This window comes from Sinocyclocheilus rhinocerous, unplaced genomic scaffold (assembly GCF_001515625.1).
Source record: "Sinocyclocheilus rhinocerous isolate Xijiao unplaced genomic scaffold, SAMN03320098_v1.1 scaffold615, whole genome shotgun sequence".
Lineage (NCBI taxonomy): Eukaryota > Metazoa > Chordata > Actinopteri > Cypriniformes > Cyprinidae > Sinocyclocheilus > Sinocyclocheilus rhinocerous.
The window spans coordinates 1,784,266-1,805,300 of NW_015631049.1; the positions used below are offsets into that span (position 1 = coordinate 1,784,266).

At 35.5% G+C, this 21,035-nt stretch overlaps 2 protein-coding genes and 1 long non-coding RNA gene across 3 annotated transcripts in view; 1 reads left to right on the plus strand and 2 right to left on the minus strand.

The window, feature by feature from the left end:
• The window catches only part of LOC107741230 (sodium-dependent serotonin transporter-like), a 9,073-nt gene extending 5,085 nt beyond the window's left edge, over positions 1-3,988 (plus strand). Inside the window, exons 7-13 of the mRNA XM_016553905.1 lie at positions 77-204; positions 366-478; positions 1,138-1,269; positions 1,509-1,596; positions 1,818-1,918; positions 2,714-2,881; positions 3,867-3,988. Coding sequence (XP_016409391.1) covers positions 77-204; positions 366-478; positions 1,138-1,269; positions 1,509-1,596; positions 1,818-1,918; positions 2,714-2,881; positions 3,867-3,947 — 811 coding nt within the window. The 3' untranslated portion in view covers positions 3,948-3,988. The remainder of the gene's footprint in view (positions 1-76; positions 205-365; positions 479-1,137; positions 1,270-1,508; positions 1,597-1,817; positions 1,919-2,713; positions 2,882-3,866) is intronic.
• Positions 1-7,681, minus strand: part of LOC107741231 (uncharacterized) — a 10,192-nt gene extending 2,511 nt beyond the window's left edge. Inside the window, exons 1-2 of the long non-coding RNA XR_001640181.1 lie at positions 7,536-7,681; positions 357-496 (exon numbers count right to left, since the gene is read on the minus strand). This is a non-coding gene — a long non-coding RNA (uncharacterized LOC107741231). The remainder of the gene's footprint in view (positions 1-356; positions 497-7,535) is intronic.
• A 3,295-nt stretch (positions 7,682-10,976) lies between these two features.
• ankrd13a (ankyrin repeat domain 13A) lies at positions 10,977-20,926 on the minus strand. The gene is made up of 15 exons (XM_016553907.1): positions 20,491-20,926; positions 19,525-19,660; positions 18,993-19,117; positions 17,962-18,007; positions 17,710-17,853; positions 17,276-17,465; positions 16,607-16,673; positions 16,343-16,424; positions 15,790-15,851; positions 15,049-15,179; positions 14,760-14,917; positions 14,141-14,281; positions 13,756-13,931; positions 13,609-13,670; positions 10,977-12,944 (listed from the first exon to the last, which is right to left on the minus strand). The coding sequence occupies exons 1-15, from the start codon at positions 20,596-20,598 to the stop codon at positions 12,749-12,751; spliced, it is 1,824 nt and encodes a 607-aa protein (XP_016409393.1). The 5' UTR covers positions 20,599-20,926; the 3' UTR covers positions 10,977-12,748.
• Between the last annotated feature and the right edge of the window lie 109 nt (positions 20,927-21,035).

Below are 21,035 nucleotides of genomic sequence, written 5' to 3' on the forward strand. Positions count from 1 at the left end.
TAAAAATGTTCAGTGTTAAATATTTTTTAATTTTTTTTTTGTAAATTTTTTTTTTTTTTTTTTGTGATTTGTACAGAGATGCTATTGTAACCAGTCTGGTGAACTGCCTGACAAGTTTTGTGTCAGGATTTGTTATTTTCACTGTCCTGGGATATATGGCTGAACAGAGAAATGTAAACGTTGAGGATGTAGCCAGGGACAAAGGTGAGCTTTCCTTTTTGCTTTTCAATAGTTATATTACTTTGAGTTTTACTGTAAGTGTGCTGCATCAAACCAAAAATAACATACAAGACTTTCAGCTCTGTAAATAAAGCATTTAGTCTTTTAGTTCAAGCTTGTCTTTTGACTTTATGCACCTCCTCTAGGACCCAGTCTGCTCTTCATCACATATCCAGAAGCCATAGCAAACATGGTTGGGTCGACTTTCTTTGCCATCATCTTCTTTGTGATGATGATTACTCTTGGACTGGACAGCACTGTACGTATACACTTGTACCTGTAAATGTACAGAAACAAAAAAATATTTCTAAATAAATATGCATGTGAAGTCAGCAAAAATATATGATATATAGATCTGAAAAATGAATGACAAAGAGAACTAGATTTGTATATCCAGAGAGAAATACCAGTGTTTGCAAGAAAGCAACAAAATATTGTTACAGTTTTAGGTGAAACATTTGTTTTTAAGTTTGGCTCTGCTAAAATTACATGTCATCAGAGCAGTCTTAAACTTTGTTGTCATGGCAATCAGCACACATCTTGTTTTCTTTTGGCTGTGCATGAGAATCAATACATAATACTGTCTTTGCGATAGCTAACGACTGAAAGAACGAAGATACTAATTATAATTCAGTATGCAAATGTGTGCAAGAAATAACACCAATTCAATATTAAATTTACTACAATGATATCACTACTGAGTGATATTAATATGAGACTTTTACCTTTTGAAGTTTTCAAAAACCAATAGTATGTCAAATTCTGAAATGATCTACAAAGAAACCTGAATGTAGTTTGTACCTTCAACAGCTGAATTATAGAAAATTATGAACAAAGAAGTAGAACAACAAGAAAGTTCTGCTTTGCAAAATATATAATTGAGCGTTCATAGGTTTTTTGTGTGCTTTCTTGCCTCAGTTCGGTGGGCTAGAGGCCATAATCACAGCTGTAATGGATGAGTACCCAGATACCCTGTCCCATCGGAGAGAGCTGTTTGTTCTTGGACTGGTGGTTGTTTGCTTTCTGGGCTCTCTCAGCACCCTTACTAATGTGAGTTTCAGAGAACTTCTGGATCTCAGTTTGTTGAAGTTTACCAATATAATAAGAATATTTCAGCAGTGCAACACAAAATTGTAAAAACAGAGTATATAATATAGTCTTTCTTGCAGGACAGGTGGGTTATTAAAGATGAAAAAATATGTTTTACCAAATAATGTAACTGAAAATTGCTGACAGACAGACAGAGTTTGGCACTTTATTTAATATGTAACTTTTTTTGTTTTTGCAAGGGTGGTGCATATGTGGTAAAGTTACTAGAAGAATTTGGAGTTGGTTCTTCAATTAAAGCTGTTTTCAACTGTGATAATAAATGTTATGGTGACACTGAAGACTGCAGTAATGACTGTTTCAGCTTTGTCATCACAGGAATAAATTACAGTTTCATTTTTTTATTTAGCATATTATAAATTGTAATAATATTTCATAATATTTCATATTTATTGCCAAAATATATTTTTTTCTTGCAAATATCATGTCTAAGTGTACATGAACAAAAATGTCAGTATATAAAATAAACAAATTTATTTCATTTTCTCCAGGTATTAACAGATTCAGCAATGATATCAAATCAATGTTGGGCTATACTCCAGGACTCTACTGGAAAGTGTGCTGGGTTGCTATCAGCCCAGCTTTTCTTGCTGTAAGTTTTAACAAAGATGTTTTGACAGTATGTGCAAAGTTTGTGAAATGTTAAAGTCATCTTTCACGCTCTCAAAACTATTTAAGCACCCACAACCTCCTTTCCACCCTTATTACCTTTATAATCTCATTCCCTCAGCTGTCCACACAGTCACGATTCCCAGTCTGCAAATGTCAAACCGCATGCACTCTTATAGCCTAATATTCCTCAGATACTTCTGCATGCATCACAGCTAACCTCAACAGGCCTTAGCTGCCACACACGGCTGACATTTCCACAATCATTTTTTCATAATTTTCCTGTTATTCTTTTTTCATTAAAAAAACAAACAAACATGATAAACGGCTGCCAGTCTCCTCTCCTGAGACAGTGTTTGAGACATTATTTGAAATGCTGGAGAGAAGACATTTGTCACTGTTCCTTCAAGACACAAAGGCCACCGCTACAATTTTCCTGTCTCCATAGACCACATAAGGATGTGTAAGGTCTACAGGATAATGTGGACCTTTTGAATATTAAATAATCTGATCAGAGTCTCACTCTAAAGATGTTTTCAAATTTATCAATCCACCTGAACTCACACAGAGACTGCAGTGACCTATATCCTAATCTAAATTAATTGTTAAACACTTTCAAAATTATATATGACATTTAAAAAAAAAAAATGTATGTTTGATAAATGGAACTTTTCAAAGCACCTGCATTGTTTTGACAACAAATAACAGTTTTATTAATTTTAATATGTACAAAATGCTAATTTAACTCACTAAATATTTTTCCTGTTCATTTCTTTAGTACATTATTATCAGCTCACTGATGAACCCTCAGCTCCTCACGCTATTTGACTACGAGTTCCCAGACTGGAGCATCACGGTCGGTTACATCATCGGAGCTTCCTCTTTCATATGGATCCCCATCTACATGGTGTACAAGCTTGTGTGGACCCCAGGCTCTCTTAAACAGGTGAGACATGCATGTGAGTCATTAGTTGAGTAAATGAACAACTACTCCCACTTGAAAAGCATTCTTGTAGATCTCAGGAGAAACTTCTAAGTCTACTGAAGGAATAGTTCACCCAAAAATTAAAATTTGCTAAATAATTTACTCACCCTCAGGCCACCCAAGATGTAGATGAGTTTGTTTCTTCATCGGAACAGATTTGGAAAAATGTAGCTTTACATCACTTGCTCATCAATGGATCCTCTGCAGTGAATGGGTGCCGTCAGAATGAGAGTCCAAGAAGCTGATAAAAACACAATGATTCACAAGCAATCCACATAACTCCAGTCCACCAATTAATGTCTTTCTTGTGAAAAGCTGCATGTTTGTAATAAACAAATCCATCAAGATGATTTTAACTTCAAACCATTGCTTCTGGCTAAAATACGAGTCCTCTATCCATAATATTGATTTCAATAGTGAAAAAGTCATCTCATCTGAATCAGGAGATAAATATATGCACAGATCAAGCACTGTTTACAAGTCAAAACAGTCCAAAACAGTTCTAAACAAGTCTGTCAGTGGATCTTGATGTGAGAGGACAACAGGGGATGGACTTTTTCACTAGAGGAAGCGTTATTGTGAATTATGGACTTGTATTTTGGCTAGAAGGGACAGTTTAAATTTAAAACATATCAATAATGGATTTGTTTCTTATAAATATGCAGCTTTTCACTTCTCAAGACATTAATTGATGAACTGGCTGTGTTGTGGATTATTATGATATTTTTTGTCACCCATTTCGGCACCCATTCACTGCAGAGGATCCAAGTGATGTAATACAACATTTCTCCAATTCTGCTCCGATGATACATATATAGTTTGACCGGAGGCTGTATATTTGGGTTTTTCAGTAAATTTTAAGCTAATTTAATTTTTTGGGTGAACTATTCCTGTAAGTTATAAAATGGGTGAAGTTGTTCACATTATGTTTTCAATCTAATTTCAGCGTCTTGCTGTATGTCTGCGACCAGAGAGAACACTGCCAGACATTCACACTGACAGTATGGGGCTAAGTCCTGTACCATAGGCCACTGAGAGAAAAACAGCTAAACACAACTCACATAAAAAAGCCACTTATATTGGGATACATGTGTCCACAGCAAACTAAGCAACTTTTGCATAGTTTTAGGGATTTGTCCAATCAAAATATAAAGAATAATATAAATGAAATAAATACATAATGAAATATAAAGAATACATAAAAATTATCTATTTGAAAGTGATGTACAATTAGATTTAATCTGTAAAATGAAAACTGACATTCAGTGTAAATTATAATCGTTAATTTAACAATCTGTGCAATTTACAAATAGTTGATGTTCTATTTTAATTTAAGGTTTATGTATAAGATGAAGAGTTCAGTGGTATTTTTTACATTGTAAGTTATATGTACCCTCCAAGTCACAGAACGTTTTTTGAGATACATGCAAAATTAGATTACCTCATTGTGAAAAATTCAGCCAGTGAGAACAGAGAACTTCATACACATTTCTCACTCATTTTTTTTTTCAGAAATAACTGTTGTCAAGATTGAATCATTATGGTGTTTTTCTGCCTTAACTCTGCCTAAATATTGTAGCTACTTTGTCAAAACTTTGTAAAATTTGTATTGATATTGTGCCTCACCAAAAAAAGGACAAAAAGACAAAAATAAGGGTTTCTTCTGAACTAACATTACATGACTGTTTGAAATTTTCATTCTCTAAGAAAACTTGAGCCCAAATCCTAGCTATGTGTAACGTGTTCATTTTCTTCCCACGATTTTTTTTTCAAATAAAGAACTGAGGATGTTACTGAACTCTGGATGTGACCAAATATTAAATTGCTATGAATGTCTTATTATGGATAGTTCAAAATGTGGTTCATATACTATGTCTGCACTGTAGGTTGTGGCAGGGAGTTTTGCTTGTATGTATGTCTGGAAAATTAATAAAGCTGTATTGAACATTCCTATCTATATCTATCTGTCTATCTATCTATCATTCTATCTTCACTGTAAAAAAAATTCCATAAAATTTACGGTAAAAAAACGGCAGCTGTGGTTGCCGGAATTTTACCGTAAAAATACGGTAGCAACGTTTTAGGTTTTACGGTTTTAATGTTCTATGAACTAGCGTTGTAACCATCTATCTATTCAGATTTACAATACTATGTGTGATTCCCACTTTCGTTCTCTTAGTGTGAACAGCCTTGCACCTTAATTAACATGTTGATTTGCATTGAGCTGCAGTATCCAGCATCTGTAAACACACAAGGGGTAAGAGAACAGCATTGTGTCAGGTATTTAAATGAGATGTTTTATTAAAGACTAGATCTTCAATCGCCACCAATCGCAGGTCTGGGAAACGCGGCTCAGTTCTGCCAGTTTTAGGTATGGGGTGAGAGAATAGAGCAAAGATAATGCTATTCCACATTCAGCCACTTCTAGCAGAGGCCGCAGAATGGATCAAAGGCTTCAGTGCAAGCGACTGGAGTAGAGGTGGACCTCAGATTCAACTACAGAGGAGCCTAACAAAAGGGCTGCAGGCTCTGTGCTCCTCTGTTAATTACCAAAATGAAAGACCAAGAGTTGCATGGAAAAGGCTAGTGAGTGACAAACTGTATGTGACCTGTAATAACAGTGTTTCATGAGGTGAAGTTGAGGCCATAGAAGAATCTAAAGCAGGATTTAACAAACTAGGTTCACCAACACATTTGATGAAAAGCCAATAATAAATCATTTTAAAATTAAAATTACAAACAACAACAACAAAAAAAACTATAAAAAGATACAAAATTATTTGTTTACCTCCATGTACTAATGTGATCATTAATCAACATCAGAGAACCATGAACATGCAAATATGTTATTAAATTACTGAAATATTAACTTTATTACATTTATAAGAGGGTACCTTAAGCTAATGTCACACATTTGATGAAAAGCCAATAATAAATCATTTTAAAATTAAAATTGCAACAACAACAAAAAAAACTATAAAAAGATACAAAAATATTTGTTTACCTCCATGTACTAATGTGATCATTAATCAACATCAGAGAACCATGAACATGCAAATATGTTATTAAATTACTGAAATATTAACTTTATTACATTTATAAGAGGGTACCTTAAGCTAATGTCAAAGGGGTTTGGCTGACAAAAAAGTCTGGGAATCCTTAATCTAACGCATGGAGCATTTAATTATAAGTCTATCATTCAGAATTTGTTATAATTTAACAAACATACAGGTTTAACATGAACGCAATTCTAAATGCAAGGTATTCTGGTCAAAAATTACCATTTATGTAATGCCTCAACTAAAAGAATCTTTGCACACTTGGTTAAGATATTAATTTTGCGATAATGACTGAGAAACAAATACAGATTTTAGTTTAAATGATCTAATTTGTAGATTAATTTAAAACTTAAGTATACATACTCAATTACAACAGAACAAAACTCTCATAAAGACAAAATCTAAAAATTCATAGACAGACTGATAATGCATTTTCACAGTTATTAATATTATAACTCTAGCAAACTTTTATATTTTGTATATTTAATATACAAAACTGTTAATGAACATTTATAACACTATGATATGTGTTTTCTTACCATGGCATTAAATTGCATTGCCTAATTAATGCTGTTTCAAAAGCTGAGGGGAGTGACAGCAAATTTGACATCTTTCTCTCTTTTGACCAAGTAATCAATCACTCAGAGAATTTTTTTAATTCTTTTTTTAGGAAGCAAAATAGTGAATAGTGAAGTCTTCCAATATTTGGCAAAACTCAAAACATTTTGAGGTGCAAGATGACTGCAGTAGTTTTTCTAATATGCTATATAAAAAGAGACAGAGGCACGAAAGTAGCACCAGCATGTTGCTATAGTCAATGGTCAAATAACCTGCTGTCATTATATAAAAATACTGACCAAACAGAATCGAGCATCGTGGAGAGTGACCTACAGTACATTGCGTGCAAAAAAAAAAAAAGTTCTCCAGAGCATCATCATTGAATTTATGGTAAACATGTAAAAGGTCTGTCACAATAAAATCAATCATGCACAAGTTGCATAATCGCATTGGAAACTGCGAAGGGCATCCACTGGGATGTTCATGTTGGTTTAACTCGACGGCTTTAGGACCTTCCAGCAGCGTCGAGCTGTGTGGATTGGTTTGCATCCTGCTCGCTGTTTCGCTACAATGTCAGCACGCCTGATCTCTCTCATCGCTTGCTACATACCCTTTTTCCAATCTGGAAATGCTCAACTGGGAGAGTCTAAATTACATGATAGACCTTATGAAGTCCTGCTGAGGCAAAATCTGGGTAAGAATTTCATTTACACACGCGACTGAACCTGTGTCAGGCCTATTACATCTACAAAGGGTGAACCTGCCATTGTGTCACTTAACATGTCAGCACAGTTTATCATAGATTCAGTTGTACATGTGTTTTCGCTAAAAATTGGGTTCTCGGTTAAAGCCTTGATCGTAATATACTGCACTAGATGAACATCAGTGGATTTATTTGAATTGTTCGTTTATTTTGTCTCCTTCTGCAGTTCTTCTAATAAGTGTTCTGTCCACGCTGCTGGTGGTCATGATTGGAATGGCAGTTTGTGTCTACAAACCTCTTCGACGCAGGTGACAGGCCGTCCAGACGCTGGGAACCGAACACCACTATGGCGACGGCGAAGGCTTGGTTTTGAATATTAATGAGCCAAACCAAGCCATTGGACGAGAACAAAGCTACGTCATCACGAACTATTTAATAGTCGGGAACCGAACACCACTATGGCGACGGCGAAGGCTTGGTTGTGAATATTAATGAGCCAAACCAAGCCATTGGACGAGAACAAAGCTACGTCATCACGAACTATTTAATAGTCGGGATCCAACACTTTGCTATTGGAAGGTTACGAATCAACGTCAGTATGACCTAATTAATATTGATGAAACCCTTGGCGTCTTTCCCTGCAACACTTTAATTAAATCGAGTCACAATCTTCGATGAAACGTCAGTGTAATGAATCCAAATCTTCCCAAACCTAGCTTATAATTTAATTTTTAAAACCGAACACTATTTCAAACACATGCATACCACATAAGGATGTTTTTCTTAATGTGCACAGTTTGTAAGCTGCTAAAATGTTCACAGTCTGAATTTATACGTATTTATTTTTTTTATTTAATTTTATTTTCATGTATTTATTGTAAGATGTTTATTTGACCGTTCTGAAATGCCATACCTCTTGAATAGGGCTACTGAATAAATTAAAGTCAAAATCTGTATGAATGTGCTTGTGTTCAAAATTAATGACTGAATGCAACAATGCTAAATCAACATGTTATACACTTAGTTTCCATTTTTGTTACGTTTTACTATACTTCTGTAATTACAATCTCTGAAAAAAAGCTACAAAACTATCACTGGGGTAGTATCCTTTCAAACCCATTACCATTAGTGTACCATTAAAAGTAATATATGGTTGTAGTTGGTGTGAGATTGTAGTAATACCGTGCTTCTGTATAATATATCATGGTACTGAATACTTAGCATATTTTCTCTCTCTCTATCCACCTTTTTCTTCAACGCGGAAGTAAGCCTATGGGTGAGACTTCCGGTTCATTAGCCGCTATAGGTAAATAACGAGGAGAATAACAACGTGCAGTAAACGGTAAAACTGTTTACACTACAAACCAGTGTGCTCATAATTAAGATAATACATTAAAATAATATGATAAGACACACCAACTTTCAATATCAAGCAGCAAAACGAACTGTTTTGTTCAGCTAAAAATAGCTGTACGGAGTGGACGCAGATGAGACCGGAAGCCAGACCCATAGAATTTACAAATGGCCGCGCCCATTTTTACGACAAGAAAAAGGTGGATAGCTTGTCTGCTTAAGTGTCCTCTCCTCAATCTCAACAGTCACTGTGTGAATTTCTTTTTCTCATTAGGGGAGAAACAACTCATCCTTCTAATCCAGTCGCATGTAATAAGATCAGCATCTGCTGAGCAGGTTATCTCTACCTCACACAGGTTAAATCGAGGACAGATGGATACTTTTATATATATTTGCATAATGATTTTTCATCACATTTTTAGCAGTTGGTCCATAAGTCAAGCACCTGCTTAGCAGAAGGCGCGGAAATAGTTAACAGAAAGTTGCTTTGAATAATTTGCCACAAGACACTTGAGCTAGTCAGGCAACCCAAATGAGGGAAGGAAACAGTTTCCTGTAAAAGTAATTAAATTAACAAGTTGTAGCATTTAGGATCCTTCTGTATTTTGGGTAACACACGTTTTACTGTTTACTGCACTTTGTTATTCCTCTAGTTATTTCCTATAGTGGCTAATGAATCAGAAGACTTGCACATTAACAGAAAATATCTTACTTTAGTGTTGCAAAAAGGTGATATAGTCATGTATGTAAACACGACTGATGTGATTTCTTACTCGCTACATAAAAAAATCGATTTGACTGTGAGACTGAATTTGTTACAGTAGGTTTAAGAAGTACACAAGTTGATCAACTAAGAACCTACAATTAACCTATAATTGATATTAAATTATATGTGGTTTACAAAGTCAACCAATCTGCTGGTCTGCATTCACTTTGTACTAATAAACCAATCCTACTTTTCTTATATAGGAAATAGTTTGCTTTTTCCATAACGGTAGAAACAGTCCATGTACAAAAGCCTTTCAGTTTATGCTAGATCATGTGATCATTGTGTAAAACTGTTAACACTTTACAATAAGGTTCCATTTGTTAACATTAGTTAATGAAAAACACTTCTGATGCATTTATTAACCTCAGTTAAACTTTGTTAATACATTAAAATTTTAAGTCTTTGATAATATTTAATGGATTTGAGCTGACACAAACAGTTGTGTTTTTATTAACATTAACAAAGATTAATAAATATGACAATTAATGTATTAGTCATTGTTAATGCATTAACTGTTAACTATTGGGACCTTATTGTAAAGCGTTACCGTAAAACCCTATTACATTTCAGTAGCTTTAATGTAAAGTTTGATGCATTTGACATGCAATAAAATTCCTCCATGTCAGCTTCTTCAAAACTGATATTTCTATCACTTCCAGATGTGATCTCACTGCAATCATGACTTCATTCCCACAGACTGAGACTGACTGCACACTGCCTCAAACCACTGCTGACATACAGCTTTCCTCTGCCAACACATGCCACTCGAAGGTCTGTTGAGATGGGAGCGCAGATGAGGTGCCAAGACAACCGTTCACATCTAGGGACCTATTAAGAAATGTCACTTTACACAATATTTCTCAATGGGAAAGTGTATCTTTGGATGAATAAACAACCTTCTTTATGCACTTCTCTGTGTATGAGGCTAATAAACTATCATACACCATTGTGCCACATCCTCTAATTCTCTCTTTTTTACAATAATATTACTATAATTGGTGTAATTTGGACTAGATTGAACATTGGATTACGTCACAATTTTTGCGTCCACAAATTGAAAACACACTTGCAAATACAATTTGCAATTACAATTTGCAATTCCTTTTGAACATAGTCCAGAAAATACTTCCAAAAGATAACGTTTTTGAAAAAGAGATATTACAAAAAACATTCAAGACGTAATGATAATATAAAAAAGAAGACAAAGATAGTTACGCATTAGAACAGTGCCATCTGTTGGTTTGTTTAATAAAATTCATGAGGCACAGGACAGATTATATACAGTATTCTCAGACCCGACCAACCTGGTAACCTTTAGGAAACTTGAAATAAAAGTTAAATAAATTAATAGAATTAAAATGCTCTTTAAAAAACAAATAATTAAATAAATTACAAACTGCATGAATCTTACGATTAAAAAAGTATAATTTCATGGTTTTTATGGATGTTCATAATTTTGACGTTTCAGATATTGTGCCACTAATAACCACTTTTCAAATTTAAAGTAAAAATAAATGTTTATAACTTAGATCTTATGATGAAATTGTTCTTATCACTTTGATTGCTTTTATACCTTTATTATTTGATTTGCCATTGCTATGCAGCTGTCACATAGTTAATGAAGCGCCAAAAAGTCAATAAAGTGCTTTTATTAAAGTACAAATATTTTTTTGTGTGTGTGTGTGTGTGTGTGTGTGTGTCAAATATACATCACAGTTTACAAATGCCTTCAGGATTTCGTCAACATGCTCAAACAGGATACTTTCTCTTGCATTTTGCAGAATGACAATTAACCGAGAATCAAACCAACACTAACCCTGATCCGGTAAAGACCATTAAACATTTTGGCAATTCGCTCGAGTTAAGACTTATACCTAAATACCAAAAGTTAAATTGGGTTTTAAATAAAGAATGAAACTGAATTCTGTGTCCAGGAATAATGATATGTGGATAATCATAACCAGAACATTTGATTTTCTCTACACTGTTATTTAAATGCAGCATAACAATAAATACAGGAAACTAAAATCAATGTCCTGTTAATAAAACTATCTATTATTAATGAAAGATTGTGGCTGCCACTATCCTCAGATCCTGGTTCACTACAGGAAGAGTAAAGCAATATAAATGTCTATTTAAGGTGACAGAAGATATGGTTTAAATCGGTACAAGCACACACTGCTTTATACAAAAAGTAGTGAGAGATACTGCAAGCTGTAAGTCAATACTCAGACGTCTTTTGAGCCTCACAAGGCTTTACAGAAAGAAATCAACAAAAGAACATTCAAGACATCAAGAAAAAAAAATAAAAAATTGACAAAATAAATATCACTGTCAGCTACAACAGGAAGGAACAGCAAAAGATTCCTAAACAGAGCAGGGCAGGTTCTTCCACATTTACCACATTGGAACCTCAGTCAGCAAACAATGCTGTCCAACCACACACATTCCCACAGACAGCCATCATCTGAAACAAACAAAAAAAGCTGGTTTTCTTGTCACACATTCCCCTAGTTCTTTAGTGTAGCATGAGGTTTGGTTGGAGACAGAAAAGTGACCCAGTACTGCCACATTCATGCTTAGCATTACAACATAATCACGGCAATTGGAGCGGTTTAATTGTATCATTTTACAAATTAGGCAGACTAAAAGCTTGAGGTGTATTGGCTTACATCGGACAGCCCCTTTCAGAAATATTCCAGTCTGTATGAGTGCCTCTTACTCTGGTGAGGCACGGCGGTGTGATTTATTGCCTTTACAGTAGAGATGCTTCCGTCAGAAATTGTCTAATGACAAAAGCACACAGGCTGAAACTGGTACTGTCCTACTGCTTTGTGTAAAACATTCATTTCTTTCACTTTTCTTGGCTGTGTATAAAATGGTTTTAAAGGAACCGACAACTGGTGAATATCAGTTGAACCCTGAGTACAATATTAATATAAACCAAAAGCTAATGTTAATGCAAAACAACCTTCTTTTCGGTCAAGAAAAACAATAAAACTTTATCTAGTCATTACTGTCAAGACGTACAAACTCATAGGTCCATGTTTGGACTGTCAAAGACATCACAACCTTTCTATCACAATCTTAAAAAAGCAGCACTGGATTTCTTGTAAAATACATGCATGATCACCTCTTTGAAGGAGGAAAAGAACATGGGAAAATGCAGTAAAATGTATGAGTGAGCATGAAATAAATGTTTGCTTATTTTTTTTAAGGATAAGGAAGCAGAACCTTTCGGATGTTGGCTCCAAAATGAATATGTAAATATGTGTAGTCGTATGTCAGTGGCAATAGAGAACTGCATGAATCTGATAAATAAAAATGTTAATGGTTATGGCAATAACAGGATCTCCCTTTGTCTATCCTTCCCTCATCTTATTCTGTCACTTTTCTGTTAAGGAGAGTTGTAAAATCTTCTGTAATTCCTCTTCTTCTTCCTTCTTTTTCTTTTCCTCCTCCTCCTGGGCCCGGGCCGAGATCTCCATAGCCAATCGCAGATCAGTGTCGGGGCTGGAGGTGGAGCCAGAGCTTGAGGGTGTGGTGTCACTAAGGTCTACTAAAACTCCTTCAGACCCAGATCTGTGGTAATGTGACAGAATGAGACTATTTAAGAAAATGTACACAAGAACTGACTGAGAGCATTTTGAAAGATCACCCTAACCATACTTTTCTTCTGCTCAAAAGTTTGGGGTCGGTGAGATTTTTTCAAAATGTTTTTGAAAGAAGTCTCATATGCTCACCAGGACGGCATATATTTGATCAAAAATACAAGATACAAATAAAAGAAACAACAGTAATATTGTGAAATATTATTGTTTTCTGTTATAATACATTTTAAAATGCAATTTATTCCTGTGCTGGCAAAGCTGAGTTTTCAGCAGCCATTACTCCAGTCTTCAGTGTCACATGACCTTTCAAAATCAGTCTAATATTCTGATTTGGTGCTCAAGAAACATTTCTTATTGAAAACTGTTGTGGAAACCATGATAAATTTGTTTTCAGGATTCTTTGATGAATAGAAAGTTTAAAAGAACATTTTTTTTAATAGAAATGTTTTGTAACATTATAAATGTCTTTATTTTATATACCAATTTAATGCACTCTTTTTAAAAGTATTCATAAAATCATTTACTTTCTTTAAAAAAAAAAAAATTATAAAAAATCTTACAGACCTCAATCTTTTGAACAGTATGTGTAACTCAATTTGCCCCTGGAAAAATAATTATGAACACATAAAAATTACCCATCACTCAACCGGTTCATCATGGATTGTGTTGTCTGTCCATCGGAATCACTCCAAGTGTCCTAAAACAAAACAGCCAGCCAGACTGTTTTTGAGACAGACATCATCAAGAAATGCACAAAATACACTAAGAGGAAGCTCTCTGACCTGTGAATTCAGTGTACTGGACTCAAGCAGGCTCTGGTGAATGGCATACTGGAGCAGCTCTTCATCATGACTGACTGGGTTGTAATTGCGTGTGTTGGAGCGGCGGTAGCCCCCTCGGTGGTGATAGTGCGCAGGTGCCATGAACACAGATGGACACACCTTGAATGGAGCATGTCCTGCAGGAGCAAGTAAACAACTCAGCACATTTAGTGAAACACATTACATTTAATGTTCATGTTAGAACAGTTCCCTGCTCAACTAACCAAATAACTCATATTTGAGGTGCTTTGAGATGATCAGAGTCAGAGTTTGGGATTGGTACAGTCAAAAGGTCTTCTCTGCGTTTTTATTCTGGAACAGACGAGGAATCAATATGTTTCCAAACCTGAAGCCTGGCTGCCACAGATCTCTTCTGTAGGTGTGGGTGTAGAAGCTGACTGGATGGAGTCCAGAGGCTCATCTGTACTGCAATTGTTGATGTTTCCAAACGTGATGCGGGCATTCAACACATGGAACAGAGGGATTTCTGAAGAAACAGAAACAGTATTAATCCTGTGATCTAGTTAGAGGCATGTTCTGTCTTATATTAAAGCCATTCACACAAGAAATATATAGAATCAGTATCAGTCTTCCTTGTCTCGGTATACTTGACTACGGTCATTTGGAGTTTTTGGACGAGGTGAAAAACTAAGGGAAACTGATGTAAGCAGAAATTTCTTACAAAGTTAAGACCACACTTAAGTTCAGACTTGAAACATGAAAACAGTCTTGAGAAACTTGTGAGAAGGACGGCTAGATTAGTTAATACTAAACTCTCTTCCATACACAATTTGCAAATATTTAGTGTAATTTAAAGAGTGTACTTGCAGTTTTGTTGCAGGTTAGATAAGTTAATATTCAATCCGATGCATTAAATTACAAATGCGATTTTTATGCAGGACAGGGTTTAATTTCAGAACTGAGCAGTAGGGCTGTTTGATCCTCTTTTTCATTCTCTCACTCACCGATTTTCACAGGGAAGCCAGGGGGAAACCTGAGGTTGATGAAGTCCCCGAGTCGAGCGAAGTGAGTGCTGGTGCGAGCCATCAGGTCAATGATGGGAGTGACCTGCTCCACCAGAGACAGAGGATGCTCCTCGCTCATCCACAGGGTGCCTTTAAACCTGAGAGGGGGTCGAAACACAAAAACACAACCATTTCTTCAATTATATTTGTGTGTAATAAATTACTTATTTATATTTAATTATTTATTTAAAAGTAATTTTAGTGAGGTTGAGTGAATGGTCAGACTTACTTCTGTGTTCTGATGGTGAGCTCAATGGGTCGACCGATGTCTCTGCCCTGCAGGTCAAAGTTGGGGTTAAAGTACTCTTCTGGAGTAATAGCTGTGGGGTTTGTGGCAGTGGCAAACTCCATAGTCATGTCCTGTAATCATACCTAGAAACAATCAATACAGAATCCTTCCAGCTTTGTAAAACACAAGTGTCTCAATGTTTTTTTTTTTAAACTGTACACTTAAAAATTTATAAATGTCACTGAATTAGACAACAAAATATTAAACCAAGCTTTAATAAAAAAAATAAAAAAAAAGAGAGAACAATATTTATTTTCAAGCTAAATATTCCACAAAAACAAATTTGTTAGGTTTCAAATTATAAATAAATACATATACTGTTCAAAAATGAATAACGTACTTTTACAATACGTTAGTGGAACATGATGATCATCATCAATGTGATGAACTACTTTGCTATGACACCTGAGGAGAACTGACTTCATACATTCAATTAAAAACACCTTGACACTTATTTGTTAAAAGTAATTTTTAATATGGCTCAAAAAGGCCATAAGGCTATATCTAATATGGCTCTCATTTATTTGTGAGAAAAGATCATACATTTGTTTGGAGATGTCACTTGGTTTGCAATTTTATATCAAATTCATTGACATTCAAAAATGTATAAGTGTGGCTAAAGTGCCCAAATACTTAAGAAGAAAACAAATTCACAGTGTCTGGTTTGTTTGCTCATCTTACCCCTTGAGCACCGATCTGTTGTTCTACGGTCCCGAGTAAAGACTCCAGAACATTCCTTTCACCTGTTGAGATCAAAAGCATCAGTAGTTGATGATATTAACCAGTTAACATAACAGGGAACTGCAGGGAACTATTGACCCTTTACCACTGACAGGGTGCTGGAGCTCAATCTGAAACCATTTCATGCATTTTCATCGCCAGAAAAAAATATTGGCTAAAAAAAAAACTGGCTTCAAACTGACCCCTACAACTTGAAACCGATAATGTCAGAGGCCAGGGGACAACATAATGTCAGCACTAAATAAAGTTTTCAAAACAGCAACTTAGTTTGACAAGGCTTATGCAAAACAAAACTATACTATACAAAACTATACTGTAGTGTTATACAATACCAGAGTTATTAATATACTAGTTATGAACTGTAATAATGTTAATTAGATCACAGTCAAGTGGAAACACAGGGAGATTTGCAGTTCCCGGTCGAGCACCAGCACTATTTTGGTAGAAAAGGGGAATGATATTTATAGTGTAAATCTTAAAGTGGGTTAATTACTTTTTATCCTGGCCTTCTCCTCATCTGTGAGGTGCTCCGTCCTGGTGCGAATCACAACGTTCACATTGTTCACTGAAAAAACCTGCCAAAAGCAGTATCATCACCCACAGGACAAAGACTGCCTTATTCTGAAACTCACTGCTCTAAAAAAAGAGTCACTTTTTTCACTTTGGAGTTTCTGTAACTCTAAAAGGGCACATTTGTTTTTCTTTCCAGTGATTCTTAATGGTACTGTAGTTCATAAACAGCTGGTCATTTGCTTACCTTGGCTTCAAATCCATTTACTACTTCTGTTCTGTCTGACCTCCAACCCCAGATACCGGATTTAGACCTGAGCACAGAATACGTTTTTAATAGCATGTTCGATTTCTTCTTCAGGAGCAAAAATGTTTTTTTTTATGTATGTTTAGTTCTGTGAATCAAACAATTAGTCACTGTGCAACAATGTACAAGGAAATCCACGTGTGACATTTTTCATATACACCACCATTCAAAAGTTTGGGGTCAGAAAGATTTTTTTTTTTGTTAAAGAAATTAATACGTTTTTGTGAATTTGGCAAAATTGACAAATAAAAGCTGTTCTTTTGAACATTCTATTTATCAAAGAATCCTAAAGACAATTTATGTTTCCACAAAATATTAAGCAGCACAATTTTTTGTAACATTGAACATTTTTAACATTAAAACAGAAGACGGAGTAATGGATGGTGAAAAATCTGCTTAAATTACATTTTCAAATATATTAAAATAGAAAACGGTTATTTTGAATTGTAATAATATTTCACAATATTACTATTTCCACTGTGTTTTTCATCTAATAACACACTTGGTGACAATAAGAGGCTTCTTTTAAAACCATTAAAGTCTTCCTGACCCCAAACTTTTAAATGGTAGAGCATTTATTAGATGTAAATCTTATATCTAGGGCCATACCTCTCAAACGCAATGTCCTTTGTGTCCAGATATGTGTTGACAATGGGTGTTGTCAGCCTCTTGGCTACTTCCTGCTCGGCGGGCTGCATGGAGTCTAGTGTGACGTCCTCTATCTCACGGGAGAGATCAAAGCGCTCAGTGTCCACCACTTCGTCCTCGTGATTAACTTCCATCAGTTCAGTGCAGTTGTCTGTGAGTATGCACATGCAAAGTCCACATGATACTGATCAACTACAAATAAACATCAGGCATTTCACTCATCCTCAAATGAAGTGCATTAGTAAACATACAAATGTGAAATGAGAATTCACAGCACGTTTGCTAGAACCCCACCACCAAATGAATGTGTAAACCACGGATGGTCAGAATGGTCGACTAGGCTTTTAAAAAAATAAAGCAATTGTAAACTCATGCAAACAGGCAGAGAAAATAACCTTCTCCTCTAAAGATATAGCTTCTTCTTCCTCTGATCCAGGTCATGTTTTCAAAGCCCAGCAAGGTGGTGTCCACCCTCAGACAGGCTCCACTCTTCCAGATTCTGCACACGTCGCTGGGACACACACGTGATACGAGAGGAACTGGAGCCAGAGCAGAAGCAGCAGATGAGGATCATTCTACAGCCTAATAAAGCCATAAGGATTTATGTACAGAAAAGGTGAGAAAAAAAAAAAAAAAAGAGCACTTACTCCAGCTAGTGAACTCCCACTTCATCTCCATGTAGAAATCTGGAGACTAGGACAAAAAGAGGTTCGTTACACTTTAGGCCCTTTCACATGACTCGCATCAGGGCTTCAACGCACCTCTCAACTCAAGCATCATGCACCACTTTGACCTCCATATAAAAAGTGTTGCAAATAGCATCAAAGAAGGGCAATTTTATGAGGTTGTTAGGTAGTAAGAAAGCATATGCTGTAAACAGTGAATAGTGAGAGTAAAAAAAAAAGATAACATATTTGAGCATAGAACAGAAAATGCACGTGACAAATGAAAAAAGTCAACCTGATTGCTTTAGTAATAAAACAGCTATGAATATCACAAAATGACTTTGATGTTTTCACAAAGGATGGGTTTTGTAATGGCCGTGCAGCTAAATGACAGCAAAAGCACATAATATCTGAACACTTGAACTACCACTCAAAAGTTTGGTGTCGGTAAGATTTTAATTTTTTGAAAGAAATTAATACTTTCATTCAGCAAGGACACATTAAATTGATCAAGTGTGTCGGTTAAGACATTTATAATGTACAAAAGACTTCTATTTCATACAAACGCTGTTCTTTTAAACTTTCTATTCATCATAGAATGTATCACCGTTTCCACAAAAATATTAAGCAGCACAGCTGTATCCAAGATTGATCATAAGAAATGTTTCTTGAGCACCAAATCAACATTTTAGAATGATTTCTATAGGATCATGTGACACTGAAGACTGGAGTAATGACTGCTGGAAATTCAGCTTTGACATCACAGGAAAAAAAAATATTTTAAAATATATTACAACAGAAAACAGCTATTTTAAACTTTAATAATATTTTACAAGATTACTGTCTTTATTTTTGATCAAATAAATGCAGCCTGGGTGAACACAGGTGACTACTTTTAAAAAATATTACCAAATTTGACAAAGTTCCCTCAAACTTTTGAAAGATAATGTACATTATACAATATCAGCTCAAAATTCACCAAAATAATAAACAAAATCAAATGACAGACGCACCTCTCGGATCTTGCACAGTAACTCTGGAACACCACCCAGCGCAGTGGAGGCTTTGAGATAATCTCGTCGCTGGAGAACCAGCTGCACCATCTCTGGATCTCCTGTGCTGACTGCTTCCTGCAGCACTGTACAGACAACAACAGACCTACATCTGCTTTAACTGGACTCTTAGGTATTTATCTTTATCTAAGGATATGGGCTTGTAATGGAAATGTAAACATACTAGCTTCTATTATATAGTGCACTATAAATCACATAGGACAAAAAAGACATCTGCTAAATGACCAGTAAGTGTCTTTGAGGAGGTGATCATTAGAGTATATATAACACTGCATGACCAGAGGTATTAAACGCTTTCACTGCCTGGGAAATCTACTGATGTGCAAGTGGTCATAATAGTTGTAATGGTATTGGGGGCCAATGCAATTTACTCCAAAGACTGCTGTGGATTTACTGCAAAATTATCTGATGTCTTATCACTGTAAAAGACCTACAAGTTGACTAATGTGCAATTCATAAGCTCTATTCTCACCCGTCCAATTTTTGCCATTCTCTTTGGAAACATCTGCGCCGTGTCTGAGCAGCACTCTCACCGACTCCAAGTGTCCTAGTGAAACGGCCAGGTGCAGAGGGGTCCGGCCCCTGGGATCCACCTCTTCAATGTTACTCTGAAAGGAGTGTAAACACAGATGGCTCATAACTTAGTGAGGAAAATGAGAAGGGCCGAAACTCATAAGCATTGCTGTTGAAAATGAAAATGAAAATGTGGAATGCAACTGTCATTAACCCAAACAACGGATACTCTTCCTGTGGAATGGTCTGTCATATATAGTAGCGGTATTCGATCTTTCAGATGCCATGGACATTCAAAGGTGAGAGACCCCATCCTAAAACTTAAAAGTCAGCTATATACTTACATGAATAAAAACACTGTTTAATGTGAAAAATTATGTAATTGTTAAATAAATGTTACAAATATGTGTAAAATATTATTTGGAAAAATCTAGTTTCTATTATGTTACATTATTATCTTTTTTTATATTCACCACAGTACTGCACTGCTAGATGTATTATTTATTTATTTCAATACTCATTTATTTATTTAGTTCACTTAGTATTTCTTAGGCTACTATTAGTATACTCTTACTATTTATTTATTTTGACACGTTTTTTCCCTCCAGGTTTTTCCACGAACCCCAGTTTGAAAAAACGTGATCTACAGCAAAATGAAGCTTTATTGATGTTAGGATGAGCTCACCAGCTCTCCAGTGCAATGACATACAGCAGTGCTGTAGCTAACAAGTGGATGGCAAGCTGATGAAGCATTTGCAGTAAGATCCAATAATGCACCAATTCCAATTTCATTAGATTATTAAATACATGACAAGCATGTCATGAAATCCACTGGAGGCAGAAATCTCACAGCAGTCAATTGATTCTACCATCAGCTGCACCACCAGTCCACATACATCAGCATTTACGGATATCCCACACATACCGTCTGTATCTCTTTTTCCAGCTTCCTGTAATCATTCTCCCAGACCAGGGTATGCAGTGGAAACCTTAGGCTGAAATCCTCGACGCTGGCAGCGGTGGCGGATAACATTCTGGCTCGATCAAACTCTCCGTGTCTCCCCCTCCAAAATTAAGAGCCAGCCTGCGAGCTAGCTACGTTACTGTCATGAACCATCAAAGCTCTTCATGCGTTTAATTAATTGTTGATAATTATACAATGACTCTGACTATTAAACAGGTGGATTTTAGTAAAGGAGACGCCGAAAACGCAACCAACTTTTTTCAAAATAAACTTTTGAAAAACAAGGAAGTGGCAGGTTGAAACTATTTGAGTGGGGGTGTATCCAGTCATTTGACAAATCTTTCCTCTAAACCATTTTGCATTTAATTATATTTGTAAATAATATCCTCAATATAAAATGTTCGATAAAAGACTAATTAGCTATATATGACCTATCAAGAAAAATGGTAAAGGAAAAATTATGTTTTTTTTTTTTGAAATGGGAAAGCCCAACTCCAGACTAAACC